At 34.3% G+C, this 15,322-nt stretch overlaps 1 protein-coding gene across 2 annotated transcripts; it reads left to right on the forward strand.

Annotated features, from left to right (window-relative positions):
• The first annotated feature begins 1,399 nt into the window (after positions 1–1,399).
• Positions 1,400–3,848, forward strand: LOC149788969 (ras-like GTP-binding protein RHO). 2 transcript variants are annotated; one of them, XM_089975119.1, is made up of 3 exons: positions 1,400–1,439; positions 1,808–2,001; positions 2,574–3,848. In XM_089975119.1, the coding sequence occupies exons 2-3, from the start codon at positions 1,840–1,842 to the stop codon at positions 3,006–3,008; spliced, it is 597 nt and encodes a 198-aa protein (XP_089831245.1). In that variant the 5' UTR covers positions 1,400–1,439; positions 1,808–1,839; the 3' UTR covers positions 3,009–3,848. The 2 variants fall into 2 exon arrangements, with proteins under 2 accessions (XP_089831245.1, XP_089831246.1); XM_089975120.1 differs by lacking the exon at positions 1,400–1,439 and adding an exon at positions 1,449–1,494.
• The last annotated feature ends 11,474 nt before the right edge of the window (positions 3,849–15,322 follow it).

The raw sequence follows: 15,322 nt of genomic DNA on the forward strand, positions 1-15,322 counted from the left end.
TAGCTAGTATTTTATAAAAAAAAAAAAATATTACAAAAGGAGATAACACGAGATAAGATAATAAAGGTAACCCTTATTTACACAGTTTGATATTGGTTCAAGAGTGCCTTGAAAGACGATCTGTACAATAGTCTATATAATTTGCTGTCTTGCTAGTCGGTAAAGGTTATGGAAATAAAGCATAATAAATTTTAAAAAAGCATAAATTTAGCTCTATGTTGGAAATAATAATAATAATAATAATAATAATAACCAAAAGAGAATATTGTTATCTACCTAAAATATTGGCCATTTGGAGGTGAGGGGCAATAAAATATAAATGAGATTTTTTTTCCTGCAAACTTAGCATGTTGCCATCTATTTACCCAGTGACGTCACTAGGGTTGGTGTCACATAGTGCGGTAACTCACGGTGTCTCCCTCATGGACCTCCTTCCGTAATAGACCATACAGTATCCTTAGTAATGTCATTTTGATGTCACCCTGTGCGGTCCGCACCCCCAGTAACCCCCTACTGACGCCACTGTTTGTTACCAAATCAGTCTCGAAGACAATCGGGGAATAAATGCCCATGAACATACCCTCGCTGAACGGCATCAACAATCTCGCTTTCCAGCAAGCTTCATTGCCAACAGCAACGAGATTCTTCTGACCGCATATAGCCATTCCACTAGACTAGAACAATTGAGTTTAAATAAACTGCTACTACTACTACTACTGTAGTTACTACCAATACAAATGTAGCCGGATTATAAAAAAATATAATCTTTTCAATTGCATGATTATAGTTGAATATAAAAAAATATTCATTAGAAACGATATAATAATAATAATAATACGATAACCTAAATGACAAAATTAGAGGATCCAAATAACATTGTCCCAAAAAGCGCTCAATGATCCGTCTAACCCGCCAGCCCCATCCCTGCCCATTCTTGTATGCCTAATTTTGGTAAAAAAAACCCAACATATTTATAAAATGCATACAAATCATATTTGTTTCCGCAAATAGGGTAATTGGGAAAATTTAGTAATGCATGAGTTTCCCTAACTAACGCATACAATTCGTAAGGGGGGTGGGGGAGGAAGTCAGAGTGTTCCACGGAAATTACGTGTCATGTGAACAAATAATATAAATTGGTCGATTTTATGTGTATTATATGCTGAATAACATTGTATTAAAATGTTTCTGATAAGTTTCCAGAATAGATGTACACCAATGAATTATTAACTATACATCAATAACTTAATTAAGCATGAGTCTATGCAGTGAAAAAAAATTGTTTACTAAACTGTCATACGGTGTTGTTATTTCTAAATTGAGAATATACGTCACTCAGAACAGCCAATAGCAAGTAGAGTTCTATTTATAGTAATACGTGCCGTTTTGATATATAGCTGTGCGTCCAGGCACCAACTGCATAAGGAACCTAATCGAAGGTATGGTTGGAGCTATTTGTATTCGCCAGTATTTTGTGTCTGAATCATTATTCAGGTTTAACGAAATTCAAAGTTCACTTGCTATAAAAAAAAAAATCATGTTGGTTTTCGTATATATATATATATATATAGTTTTCAAATGCAAAGTAAAATAAATGACGCATGCCAAAATGTAAATTATTTAATTAAGCGTCTCCATTCCAGTGACATGGCCTAGTTCAATTACAATATTTAGAACCATACCTGTACATAGTCATATCTATACAATGTTTAGTAAGTAGGTGGACAAAAAGAAACAACTACACGGGGCATTAGCATAATGAAATTATGAAATGTATGATGAAATGTATTTTCTACTTCGTTTACAGAGGTTATTTGAAAGAAGAAAACAGAAATCACAATGCGTTTTCTTTCAATACGTAAGAAGTTGGTCATAGTAGGGGATGGGGCCAGTGGCAAGACGTCACTTCTGATCAAGTTCGGGAAGGACCAATTCCTTGACGTATATGTTCCCACTGTCTTTGAGACCTACGTCACCGATATTGAGGTGGTCGGAAAACAGGTAAGAAAAAAACTCTCACATTAAACTCGGGTAATAGATGCTGTTAAAAAAAGAATGACAGACGGATAGATAGACAGACACAAAAGTGTCTAAAATAAATAAGTACATAAATAAATGAATAAATAAATAAATAGACAAATTAGAACATTGACAAACGACAATTCTGTTCCAGATATATAAACTATTTGCTGCTGCTTATAATAATAATAATAATAATAATAATAATAATTATTATTATTATTATTATTATTATTATTATAAATAGGTGAAATATCGATACATATATACTAAGGGCTATTACAAGTTGTAAAATTTGCGCGATAATAATACCACATTTAAATATATCAGATGAATATTATGAGTCTTTGATTAATAGAGAACATATCTCTCATTATTTGAAGACTGAATGCCTTGCAAATAAATTCTTCGTTTGGTAGATTACTTTTATTCACCTACTTTTCAAGTTGAACCAAGACTTCACAGATCCCAATAACACTGCTCCTTCGCAATTATATCAGTACTCCCGTTGGTGAACGTATGATTAAATGTAAATCCTTTCCCATTTATTATAGGTGGAGTTGGCCCTTTGGGATACAGCGGGACAGGAAGACTATGATAGACTGCGACCCTTATCTTATCCTGACACTGACGTCATCCTGATATGCTTTTCCGTAGACAATCCGGACAGCTTGACAAACGCCCTGGACAGATGGTCGCCGGAAGTCAAGCATTTTTGTCACAATGTTCCCATAGTTCTCGTTGGCACAAAAACAGACCTCAGAGAAAATGATGCGGTGAAAGCAGAGCTCGCACAACAAAAACTGGAACCAATAAAAGCTGAAGATGCCAAAGTTATATCCAAAAGAATGCATGCCAGTGCCTACGTTGAATGTTCAGCCAAGACTGGCGAGGGTGTGAGAGAGGTTTTTGAGACTGCAGCCAAACTGGCGTTGAAGGACAAAAAAAGAAAGAAATGGATATCTAAATTGTTATGCATAAATCTCTGAGCCTATTCGTTAGATATTAATTTTGGCAGTCTTGCTATCCAGCTAAAATGATATCAGTTACAGGGAATAACTGTTAGCTGGACAGTCTGTGTCTTTATAAAATATACAAGGAATCCATCGGAAAGATTTAAGTCGAGCACTAGTCGTTCCTTGTGAAAGGAGATTTCAGGATATGTTAGAATCAGGGTTGACAGCAAACGCGACCGACTTTGAGTTTGACAGAGTCTGCCTAGAATATATTTAGATGGATCAGGAGACGTGAACTCGTGCGACGTGTTGTTTTCAGTGCTAGCTTCGCAATATGTGAAACTGCCATGACTTTTGATTGATTACAAAACCTAGTAATTGTTTATTTAATGTTAATCAAAGTTTTTCTGTGAAGCACAAATATGTAATTATCCAAAATCATATCATATTTAGCAACAAATTATATATCGTAAAGGACATTACCTTAAACACAAAGATTTCAAGAAGGTTTCTATTCTTCCAAGGATTTGAGTCAGTGAATGCTATGTATCAGATACATTACGTATTTGTGACTGGGAGTTTCACAACAGAATGACTGTATTAAGCCACGTTAATAGCACGTTGTTTTGGATATCTGTGATAAAAATTAACCTTATGTTGTCATCTCTGAGACTGAAATAATCGTCATCTGTACTTTCTGTAAACTGATGGATATGTCATAATACGACGTGTATGTATTTTACAAACACGTGCTAAAGATTTCCAAATGATGTGATTACTGTAATAATATGTATGTATGTATGTATGGAATATGAGGCGTGTCGCTCTATAATGAATATAGTAGTAGTTAAAAATAAACATAGCATATACGTTTTCTGTCTCCAGTTTCTTTGCTGAATCAACAAAATATCTGAGATGCAAACAGTATCATCAGAATCTACGTATTGTATCAGATAAAATAAAAATATGACCACAACAAACTACCTATTGCATGAGATTAAAAACAATACTATAAAACTTGCCATCAGTTATGTACAAACATGAAATCAGAGTAATTCTGTTCTGTTTTTTTAAAACAGTTAATTATATTGTTTTAGAGTAGGTACAAGTCCATATCTATCTAAATGTAAAAATGTACACCTTTATCCACCCGCCTACCTGTCTACTACTTACCTATGTCTGTCTGTATGTTTGATGACTTGAAATACAAATAATATTGTTTTCAAATTTCTATCTTAGATAAAAATCGATGAAATACACAGCAGTGGGGGAAATATAATTACAGAACTGATTGTCATACTTGGTAATAAATTTTCGAAATGAAAGTCACAGGATGAATTTTTCGGTTATCGGTGCCTACGCATACACACGTACATGCATGCATACGAATGTATGCTAATCATATGTTTCTGTAGGTACGTCCAAGTTAATGACGTTGTTAGATCTGGAAGTATACTATCAAAGAAATGAACATTCTCTCACCACTTCAATCCTATTATTCGGACCACAGTTTCTTTTACAATGGTAGCATTACACCCAAAATAACGACAACCATGCATTTGGAATAAACGTTACATGCAAAAAAATCAAGATTTGTTTTCAAATATAACGATGTTATGCGTATTGGTCGGCTTAAAATAGACCACTGTTCCTAGACGATATGAAATGGTAAAGAATATCGGCAGGGAGCTTATTTACCTTAAAACGGTGTAATTTATTATTTAGCGTTAGCAAGAAATATTTGACACATATACAAATCTAAATTAACGTCATCTTCATTGTTTTCCAATTTAAATAATACTAAATTTCACAGGTTATGATCAGTAATTTCTGCCAAATCTGGTAACAAATGTTAACATTTCACTTTCAAAACACGGGAGTCATTGTTGTGTGGCACATGGAGTAGTCTTGTATAAGGTAATTTCCTAGCCAAAGCCCTATTTTGTATTAGGACCACCAGACAATCTTGCCCATAGACCCCAAGCTAGCAAAACAAATACGAAAACAATTATGTTGAGACCACAGCGTCGATTTTATAGTCGATTACCTAACTTGAGGACCTATCATGAAAATCATCATCGTCGTCAAACAAAATAGGGTTGGGTCAGAAACAATCCCTTTATAGAAGACTACTGCGGTTTTTATTTTATATTTTATACAAAAGTTTACTTGATCTATTTTTGATATTCACATAAGATTTTACACAGCCACTTGTCGAGATATTTTTAATGTATCAGCTTTTGCTATTATATAACTCTCATCGTTATTATAGAACAAATATAAATTTATCTTACCACTGATGAGAGAGCCAGGTTCTAACATTTTGATAAAATTCCCATGTGAGACTATTGATTTATATACATAATTTTTTTAGCTCATTATCAACTGTGATCTTTGTGTATTTGTTTTGTGATATTGGATTGTAAAGATTATCAATAGCACCAGAAAGTGAGTCTGTGATCAAAGCAATCTTATTAAAGTACTCTGAATTTTCTGCTCGAACCAGAGACAAATTTATCTTATTTCTGTTTTTGAAATACGTGCTGTACTGTTCGTTGTCAAGCATAATTATTTATATTCTTACCTCGGATTTTTTTTTCTTCATCTTTAACATAGTACCCTCTACTATAATATCTTCCATATTTTATATTTCACGCAAAATTTACTGAATATCGTTTTTTTTTTTTATATTTCACAACTCTGTTCGGTATCATATCAACTAGCAAATCGTCTTAGACGCGCAGTTCCTGTATCAGATCTAACATAAAAAAGCTTCTCACCTCTTAGATAAGCTTGAAGTTGATTAAGAATTTTGTTGTAGGTCGCTATTGCTATTTTACAAGAAGCATTTTATTATCGTATTTTCCCTCGATCTTTTTGTTTATTGCTGATAGACTTACACCTACTCCTGATACTATCAGCAATAACGGATTTGCAGTTCCGCTCGCTGACGCAATTTCAGCCGTTGTTAGTATCATTGGAATGTAATTCAGAACGCCTATTCTTTTACTGTAATATTTTCGGGCTCATCTGACGCAGTAAAAATTTTTTTATGGTAACATTTATAGTATTTGATCAACTCGTCCCTGTCATTGTCTGAGAGATGTTTTGATATGACTGAAATCAATAATTTCTCTTTTTGTCTTTATGAAATTGTTTTAGTTATTATTTCAATTGACATAGTGAATGTATTTTCAGCAGCAGCCTTATCAACCAGAGCACTGAATATAATATTAACAGGATCAGCAAGAAAATCTCTGTACTTATCATATACTTCAGCTGAGCTATCATTATATCTGCTTTGTGTTAAAGTTTACTATCTGAGGATGAAAATGGAGGATCAAAATTTGTTGGTATTTCAGTAATATCATTGACTCTACCACGATAAATATCTTCTGTTTCATCGATATAAACTAACAACATAACATTACTGTCCAGTTTAAAATTTTTAAGTACTAGATATTGCCCCATAATTAAATATGCTGTTGCAAAACTCAAAAGACCGCTAATATCTGAATTTTTAGGTATCCGGCTATCAACTCTTCAATATTTGTATATTTTGCTTCTGTCAGTAACTTTTCAGCTTCTTCTTATAGTTTTTCAACTCAATTTTTTAGAACTATCATGCGCGTTATAATATTCATCAATATTATGTTCAATATCTGCAATATCGTCAAGCTCCTGATAAAATATCATCATATGACTCAATTCTATGCTCAGCATCTGATACTGCGTTTAGTGCAGTATTGATATGGTATACGTTATATTTTTTTTATCGCCGGTGAAAGAATCTATTAGAACTATATATGCTGTTGTTAGCAGGTTGATATCAGCACTATTATCTACCATCTTCATTATTGTCTTTTTCTCATTATAGTCCATGCTTACCACACGAAATATTGACGTTTAACAAATGTGCTTTTGAGCTAACTATTTTTTTTAGAAACTTGTGTTTCCTTGTTCAGCAAGCTGATCAAGCTCATCATAAATCTTTTTTCAGTCGCTCTTCTCCGGCTTTTTAACACCATTAAGTTTTGTTTTTACAAGGTTAGATTTGTCGATCGTCAAAATATTTTCTTTTTTAGCTCAAGCTACGTTTTTATCAAAAACCACTCAATATTTAATCGTTTTTCCTCACACGCATTTACAGGACAGTATTTACAAATTATATTAAACTCTCTGATCGCGTATGATAGTTGAGGGCCTCTAATTCCTGCAACTCTAACAATGTTGTCACTGTCCTCATTTAAACCGGGTGAATTTAAAGTTTTTTTTTTCATTCAAGCAATTATATTTGTTGCTCTTGGTTCCTCAGCATTCTCTGGGTCTAGCTGATCAAAACCAGCTATTTATATCTAAGTTTTCGGGTTAGTTATAGAATTATGAAACTCTATTGCGTCTCTGAACGATTGCTGAGCTTTATCGCGAAGCAACTGGCGGGTCGCTAGCATCGTAACAGTCCGCTGCCCAGGGAAATCATAATTTCTTTTTATTTGATAAACTTGCACAAGATCGAAATCGCATGTTCAGATGTGGAATAGATAAGTTTTTAGATTGTAATAATTAATCTAACATATACTTATAAAAATGGACGCAAAACGAATAGCGGTTCTTAAGAAATTTGTTGCAACGTCAGGAAGTATTATCAGGGAAACAAAAAGCTCGTACCTTTATCATTCTTGCAAAGACGTCAGATGAGGAACAAATTATGTTTTATATATAAAAAAGCTGCAAGAGAATCAATATCACTAGAAGATTACAATTTTACTTGAAAGATTAGATTCCTACTGACCAACATAACTGTGAAGTGTAGAATTCTGAATTGTATTGAACATTAAAGTTTAATGCATTGAGCAAAGTCTTTGTGAAGGGTCACTTCGACCTTTCTTCTGATATACCCCCCCCCCCACTCAGTGTTAAAATTTGAAAGGCTATAATTTATAACTGAGTGAGATTTGACCAAGGGCATTGCAGCGCTGTCCTGAGAATGTAAACATTTGAGCTACCAACCATAACCGCTTGATAGGAGCCTATGTCAAATTATAATTTTCAAAGGGAAATTGATATACCACTTAGTTCACAGATTATATACTGTCTAAATCTGACAGAAGAACTTATTATCTTGGGGAAAATTTAGGAACCGCTGCCTATGATTGGGCAGAATATATTAAGGTGTACACTTTAGAAGCAATGTGAATTTAAAGTGATGACCTTAGTCGAATTCTTTAGTCTTAATTTCCTGAGCGAGGAGTAGTTTTGGCTCGAAAGAAAGGAACCAGGTGGGTGTCTTGTGAGAAAAGACAGGGTTTAGTGCTAGGACGCACAAGTTCTGAAAGAGAACAACATTAAAGAACAGCTTTCTAGCAGAAAGATCGAACAGTACGAAGACGTATGTAAGAGAAAAAAGAAGGATGAGGTCAGAATAAAGGACTAGGAAGTCCAGGAAGGAACTAAGTGTAGATAATAGGAAGTCGAGGAAATAGGAAGACGTTTATACACGCACGGTCAAGGGAGGAATGTGATGCAAATCGGTCGTGGACATTGAGCTCTTTTTACCACTAGTTATTATGATGGAATAAATCCAAATTGGACACTGCTATTAAATTCTGTTGACATAATTTAGATTGAATTGGAATTGCCACATTTAATTTATTTTGAGTAAATTTGTTATTTTTCTTGTCTATGGGGGCTCATATTGCTTTATTTCTTCCCAGTATTCTTGCTCAGTTCTCTGTTGAAATTCTATTATTTCTTTACTCCCACCGGGCTATAACATCGAAGGAGGTCATCCTCTATATAACGCCAGCCAAATCCAATTAACCACCCCTCTTACAAAGAGGGCCACGTTACAATAAGTTTTATCAAATTTTATGAACGGCAAGAAAATAAATATAATAATTTTATTGATAATCTGGTAAATATTCGAAATATAGGATTAAAAGCTGGAAAGAAAAAACTGACAAAGCAGAAACCGAAGCAGCATTTTTAAATTAGCGTGATGAAATTATTGATGGTGTATTATCACATGCTGCTAATAAGTACAGAACTATAAAAATTTCCAAATAAATGGACATTTTATTCTATAAGGGATACCAATAGAAATCGTGATAAACGTGTTCCAGAAGAGAAAGTACCTGGTGGTTTAAAGATCTATACTCTGAAGCTGAAATAGTTGATCGACTGGTCAAAAGAACCCGGAAATGTAAGCAAAGGAATTGTTGAAATTTTAAATAATCTCATATCAAACGGTTATCTAACATCTGAATAATATTATATTTTACACAGTGATTTGATTTGCTAACCGCAAAGCACAAACTGCTAGCAGTTCAGTTTTATCCATCATTAGGAACAGCTGCTGATTCAGGAGCCATATCCGGAGAAACTAAAAAGGTTGTTCCCGGTGACGGTATCAAACAGTTAGTAATCTAGCGATTTTGCATAACGATTATGATATATAAAAAAAATGTCTGGGAAACGTAAAACAGCAAGGAAACGTAAAACAACTAAAACTAGAGAACGAACCGCAAAGCTGTCCAAGGTGGATTCATATGGCCATTCCTAGACAGAAGAGCGGGAAGTTTACTTCCCAATCTGTTGGGAATATGAAGAGGGATAGGACTGACGCCGTTTAACAACTTTGAGACTTTTTATAAACTGAAAGATGTCAACCAATTTTGAGGAGTTATTTCAAAAGACGGGTTATCACTTCAAGCCAAAAAGCGTAATAAATATTTAGATTCTCGACAACGGAACTGGCACGCAGCTGGTAGCACTTTATAAAAACAATTATTTTGATTCGTTTAGTATGAGTAATGTTGTCAAACAGTACGTGATATCGTCCAAGTACCAAAACATCAATTACTCTTCTAATCAACTACAGCTAGTTGGAACTGCAGATTGTGGATATTATTCTGTTATATTTGTCAAACAAATGTCCGGGATGCAAGCCACCCCGACGCAAGTGCAGAGTGCAAAGCACTCAACGGGTGATTTTCTGAAATTTATATTACAGTTTACACCTAAATCAAGCTTGGAAAACGACACAATTGCAATTTTATCTAACAAGCAAATATATAAAAAAATGACTACATATTGGTATTATTTTAGTCGACAATTAAATTATAATAAAAATGCAGAGCGATTCACGCAAATCTAAAGCCGACTATGATCTATGTATAGAGCAGGATAAAATAATAACTTACTGTCAGTGTTGCAATCATCAAGCTGTAATCGGATCCGGCTAAGATATTCACAAGTTATTTGGCAAATTACCAAAACCCAGCCGTGGATGGACATTGGCATGACACAAGTACACAGGTCCTTGTAATCCGCTCGATAAGCAAATTCATGAAAATGACAATCCAATTCCAGGCGAAGAACTGAATAAGCAGGTTGATGAAATCGCGATGCGTCATGACATATGTTACCGTGACAACGAAAACGATAAACATGGTTGCGATAGTATTATGCTTGACGAGGTAAGACATATGCAACCGAAAGGCCTACGGTTTCATAGGCTGCGAGACTGAATTGATCGTAAGTTAATCTAAAGTATTATAGGTACAAAATATAAAATCGGAGTGTGCTTCACACTCGAAATGGGCCTCAACCCCCGCTCGGAAATGTATCTCATGACACTGGAGTGCAAAGCACTCTTGCACATGAACTGCACAGACCTAAAAAAAAAAATGATTTCTCGACGACGGGGCGTCTCAAATGCAAGTGATGACATTTAGGCAATATCTATAGCTGATATGTCAAACATTGCACATTACGACAGTAGCTGATATTCTTTGTAAATACGCGTTTATTGTACCTGTTGCAGATAAATCGTGAAAATTATAACTAGTGCGATGCGAGGAATTATTATTAACACGGAAAGAAATCCAAATAAAATTTGAACTGATCACGGAGTTTTCTGATAAGCGATGCGAGCAGTTTCTGACGCAGAACAATATCACAGGAAATGAAAATAAAAGTGTTATTGTCGAGAGATTTCATCGCACGTTAGAAGAAAAGATATATAAGCAGCTCACAGAAAAAAACCCCACTAACATGTAAAGATTTTATCAGATTACAGTAACACTAAACATAAAACACTTGGAATGTCTCCCAACGAAGCAGTTAGAAATCTAGTACTGGCGAATGAGAATTCGTACCGAAGACACAAGTTTAAAATCAGTGATCGTGTTAGAATTTCATTAGTGAAGAAAACATTCGAAAAAGGATTTACCCCAAACTGGTCCGAGGAAGTATTTGTTGTGGATAAATTTTTAAGAACAATACCCCTAACTTACAAACTAAAAGATTTATCAGGAGAAAAAAATTGCTGAAAGATTCTACGAAAGGAGCTACAGCGGACAGAGTATGATATAGTCATTATCGAGCGGGTAATAGCAAGAAAAGGTAAGCGAAGTTTGGTGAAATGAAGAATTTATATTCATAGTTTTAATAGTTGGATACCAACTAGTGAAAGACAAATTCTTGGATTAGATTGATTGCGATCCGATAGTGTGATGCGTAGCATCCGATGTTCCAATCATTGTAAATCTTTCCATTTCAAAAGGACAAACTTACATTTCACAGGTCTACACAACGATATCAAATGTTGTCTTGGTGTTTTCGTTAGTGCAGAGTGATCGCACTCTCCCATCAGGTTAAAAATCTTAACAAACAGAAAATCAAATTGTATATTTTAACGACCATAAACTTCTTGATGTCAACGATTCATTAACGACTTTAACATCTCCCAGAATGTCTACTGCTCAGAGATAGTAGACATACATTTTTTAATCTTTTTAGCAAGGTGATATTTTGCACTGTACCGTGATTTTGCTGCGAAATAAACTTGCTTGTCATGAGGTATTACGGCGGGTTCATCAGCAAATTTATCATCGACGACAGGAAATAGATACGTTTCTAGATCGAACTTTGAATTGTTAACAGTTTTTAGATTCTCAGAATCCTGATGCAAGTCACACTTGGAGTGCTTGCACTCTGCAGTTTCAAGATCGATATCAAAGTACAGATCTGGCAATCTTTTCGCGAACAACAAAGTTGTTTGGGACATCTCTTATGTATAAGACTTTTATCTAATTACTGTAATAAAATGTCAGATGAAACAAGAAGCATCGTCAGAGCTAAAATCTTTGATATGAACATGCTACTCGATGCTGTCAAGATATTTATTAGCAACGAAGAAACAAAGAAATGTACATGAGTTTGATCAGTAATTATGATCATTACTCAACGTTTAACGTGTTACTGACATATTCGGAGGTACCCGGAATTTGAGAAATGTAACAAAATAACTGTTCTATATTACAGGGATACTGCTGTGAAACGGGTTCACTGCTGTTTGACAATGGAAGATATCAGAAACTTTCTGAGAATTGATCTTTGAATAAACTGCTAGCGGTGGAGTTCGAAGCACTCTAATTGTATGTAAAATATAAAATAATGGATATATTTGTTACTGGAGCTAATGTTGTAAATCCTTATCAGCTAGAATAGGCTGTAAGAAATATGTTCCACGGTGAGAACAACCTCGTAGTTCGCTTTGAAGTAGAATGAGTAAAAAATAATTTGATCTTGCTCAGCAATCTTGAACTCGATCATATACTTCGACACGGAAAGATATTTGTCGAATACGACAAAGAAGCCTTTTAGAAAATGTTTAATTTGCTGCTTGACAAACAGCGACGTTGCGCATATATTAAACAGCAGGTGATTGATAACTAAAGAAGATTCTGACATAAAACTGTTTTGAAAATGCTGATTTAAAGTTTCTATAGCGATAAATTTAACTGATTGTAGAACAACACTAAAATGATTTGAAGCTGCTGTTGTTTTTTCTTTAGTTTTAGTATGAGTTGAAATAACAGGACTTACAGGTGCTTAAGGGGGGGGGGGGAAATCCTTTTCCTCGTCTAGTATACTCTTGTTGTGCGACAAGGTCCAAGTTCTCCAGACGGTTATTGGTTTTAATATTATTAAGATGATCGATAAATAAACTACTTCAAATAATGCTATGAAATACCTCAGACACGAACCTACGACAATAATATTTAACTTGGCTATTATTACTTCCTCTAACACATACACTCAAAAAGCCATTGTTATTAATATTTCCAATAACGATTTTTGTTTTAATATATCATATCATACCTCTATCGTTGGTCGCGTTCAGATCATAAACAGGATGACGTTGAAACTCGTCTTGCAAAGATAGATTTTCGATATTATTGTTAATAATACTCGCATTTACCTGATATACTCGCATTCCTGTTGAAATATCATCACATAACTTAATAAGGTCTTTGATAAATGTCTAGGTATATTCAGCATCATTCTCTGATTTCAAATTTACCTTAGTACCCACTGAGGTTCTAATTCCTAACGAAGCCTTAGTTTTAGGATTAATCACCACTCCCAGCATATTTCCAGCATAGCAGTTGTACTTCTGATGAACGTAGAATATCTCATGCTCACTAGCCGTTGTTTTCATCGTGATATATTATTACTCGTTAAGACACCAGCAATGAAATCACTGGCAATAAAACAAGAAGCTGATTTTGCTGCAGCAGAAATATGTCATATTTGTCAAGGACAGCTTAAATCTGACCGTGTAAAAGATCACTGTCATATCACTGGTAAGTATCGCGGTCTAGCACATGACAAATGTAATTTAAGATATGCCTCACCAGATTTTGTTCCTGTTGTCTTTCACAATTTCAGAGGATATGATTCTCATAGTATCGTTGAGGATTTTGGCAACAAGGATAAAATAAACCGTCTGAAAATGAATAACAATGATAAAATTAAATGTTTCCCAAATAACACAGAAAAGTACATGTCTGTGACACTTGGTAAGATAAGATTTATTGATAGTCTGCAATTTATGGCAGGATCGCTGGACAAGCTTGTAAAAGTCTGCGGTAAGTCTGATAATTGTACTGAGCATTTCGGTGACAAGTCAAGCTTATTGACACGAAAAGGAATTTTTCCTTGCGAGTATCTTGACAATTGGGATAAATTTAATGAAACAAGTTTACCTGACAGAGATCATTTTTATTCTCTGTTAAATCTTGAAAGTGTCACTGATGATTATTATCCTTATGCTAAATCGATATGTGTGTTTTTGCTCGCAGATATATTTGAAAATTTCAGAGATGTCAGCGATGATAACTACGGACTCGACCCAAACTGGTACTAGTCTGCACCGGGGCTAAGCTGGGATCCATTACTGAAATATAGTAAAATTATATTGGAGTTGTTAACAGACCCAGATATGTTCTGTTTTATCGAGCGTGGAATCAGAGGCGGAATAAGTGTCATAACAAAAAAAATATACACAAAGCCTAATAATAAATATTTACACGACTATAATAATATAGCACCATCAAGTAGTATAACCTATCGTGATAGCAACAACCTGTATGGAGATGCCATGTCCGAATCTAGGCCGGTTGGTGGTTTCAGATGGATTAGTGAAAAACGTTTTTTTTTTTGATGAAACTGATAAAACTTATCCGTATGATGTTAGTTATTTTATTGAAGTTGATCTTTACTATCCTGTTGAGCTGCACGATAAACATAATGACAATCCGTTTCGTCCAGAGCCTATGTTGATATACTAGAGTTTATTATCTGATGAACAGTGAAATTATTTGCAGAGTAAATTTATTTCTAATAATTATGTTCTTCAAAAACTAGTTCCTAATCTGCTTGGAAACGGAGATAAATTTTACATTACAAAAATCTAAAACAGGCACTTGATCATTGTCCAGTATTAAGAAAAGTTAATCGAGTTTTAAAATTTAATCATTCATGTTGCATGAAAAAGGTTAAATCGACTATATTACTAGCCAAAGAGCATTTGCAAAAACATAAATCGAAAAAAACTTTTTCATGCTCATGAACAGCAGCGTGATTGGAAAATATCAGAAAGCGGGTCCATATTGAGATCGTTAAAAATCGTGGAACTTCGTAATAAACTTGTTACATCTGATGTTTTTGTTATGAAAATATTTAATGAAAATCTAGGTGTCGTTCATAAAAGAAAGACAAATCTAAGGCTGAACAAGCCAGTTTATGTCAGTATGGTAGTACTTGAGATATCAAAGAGATTAATGTACTGGTTCCACTATGATTTTGTAAAGGTTACAGGGCCTGATGTATAATTGCTATTTACAGACACTGACTCACTAATGTACAAGATAGAATCTGATGATACTTATCAAGAGTTTTACGATAACCGAGAAATCTTTGATCATTCAGATTATCCATGGTTTAATGGGTTTAACTGTGATAACAATAACACAATAATAGGAAAATTTAAAGATGAG

This window comes from Sinohyriopsis cumingii, chromosome 11, assembly GCF_028554795.1.
Source record: "Sinohyriopsis cumingii isolate HCF-2022 chromosome 11, ASM2855479v2, whole genome shotgun sequence".
NCBI classification, from domain to species: domain Eukaryota; kingdom Metazoa; phylum Mollusca; class Bivalvia; order Unionida; family Unionidae; genus Sinohyriopsis; species Sinohyriopsis cumingii.

What these genes read in the sequence shown, in the direction of transcription:
- LOC149788969 (XM_089975119.1), top strand. Translation starts at nt 1,840, where the DNA reads ATGCGTTTTCTTTCAATACGTAAGAAGTTGGTCATAGTAGGGGATGGG. An exon ending in TTGAGGTGGTCGGAAAACAG is followed by an intron (nt 2,002 to 2,573) that starts GTAAGAAAAAAA and finishes CATTTATTATAG; the next exon opens with GTGGAGTTGGCCCTTTGGGA.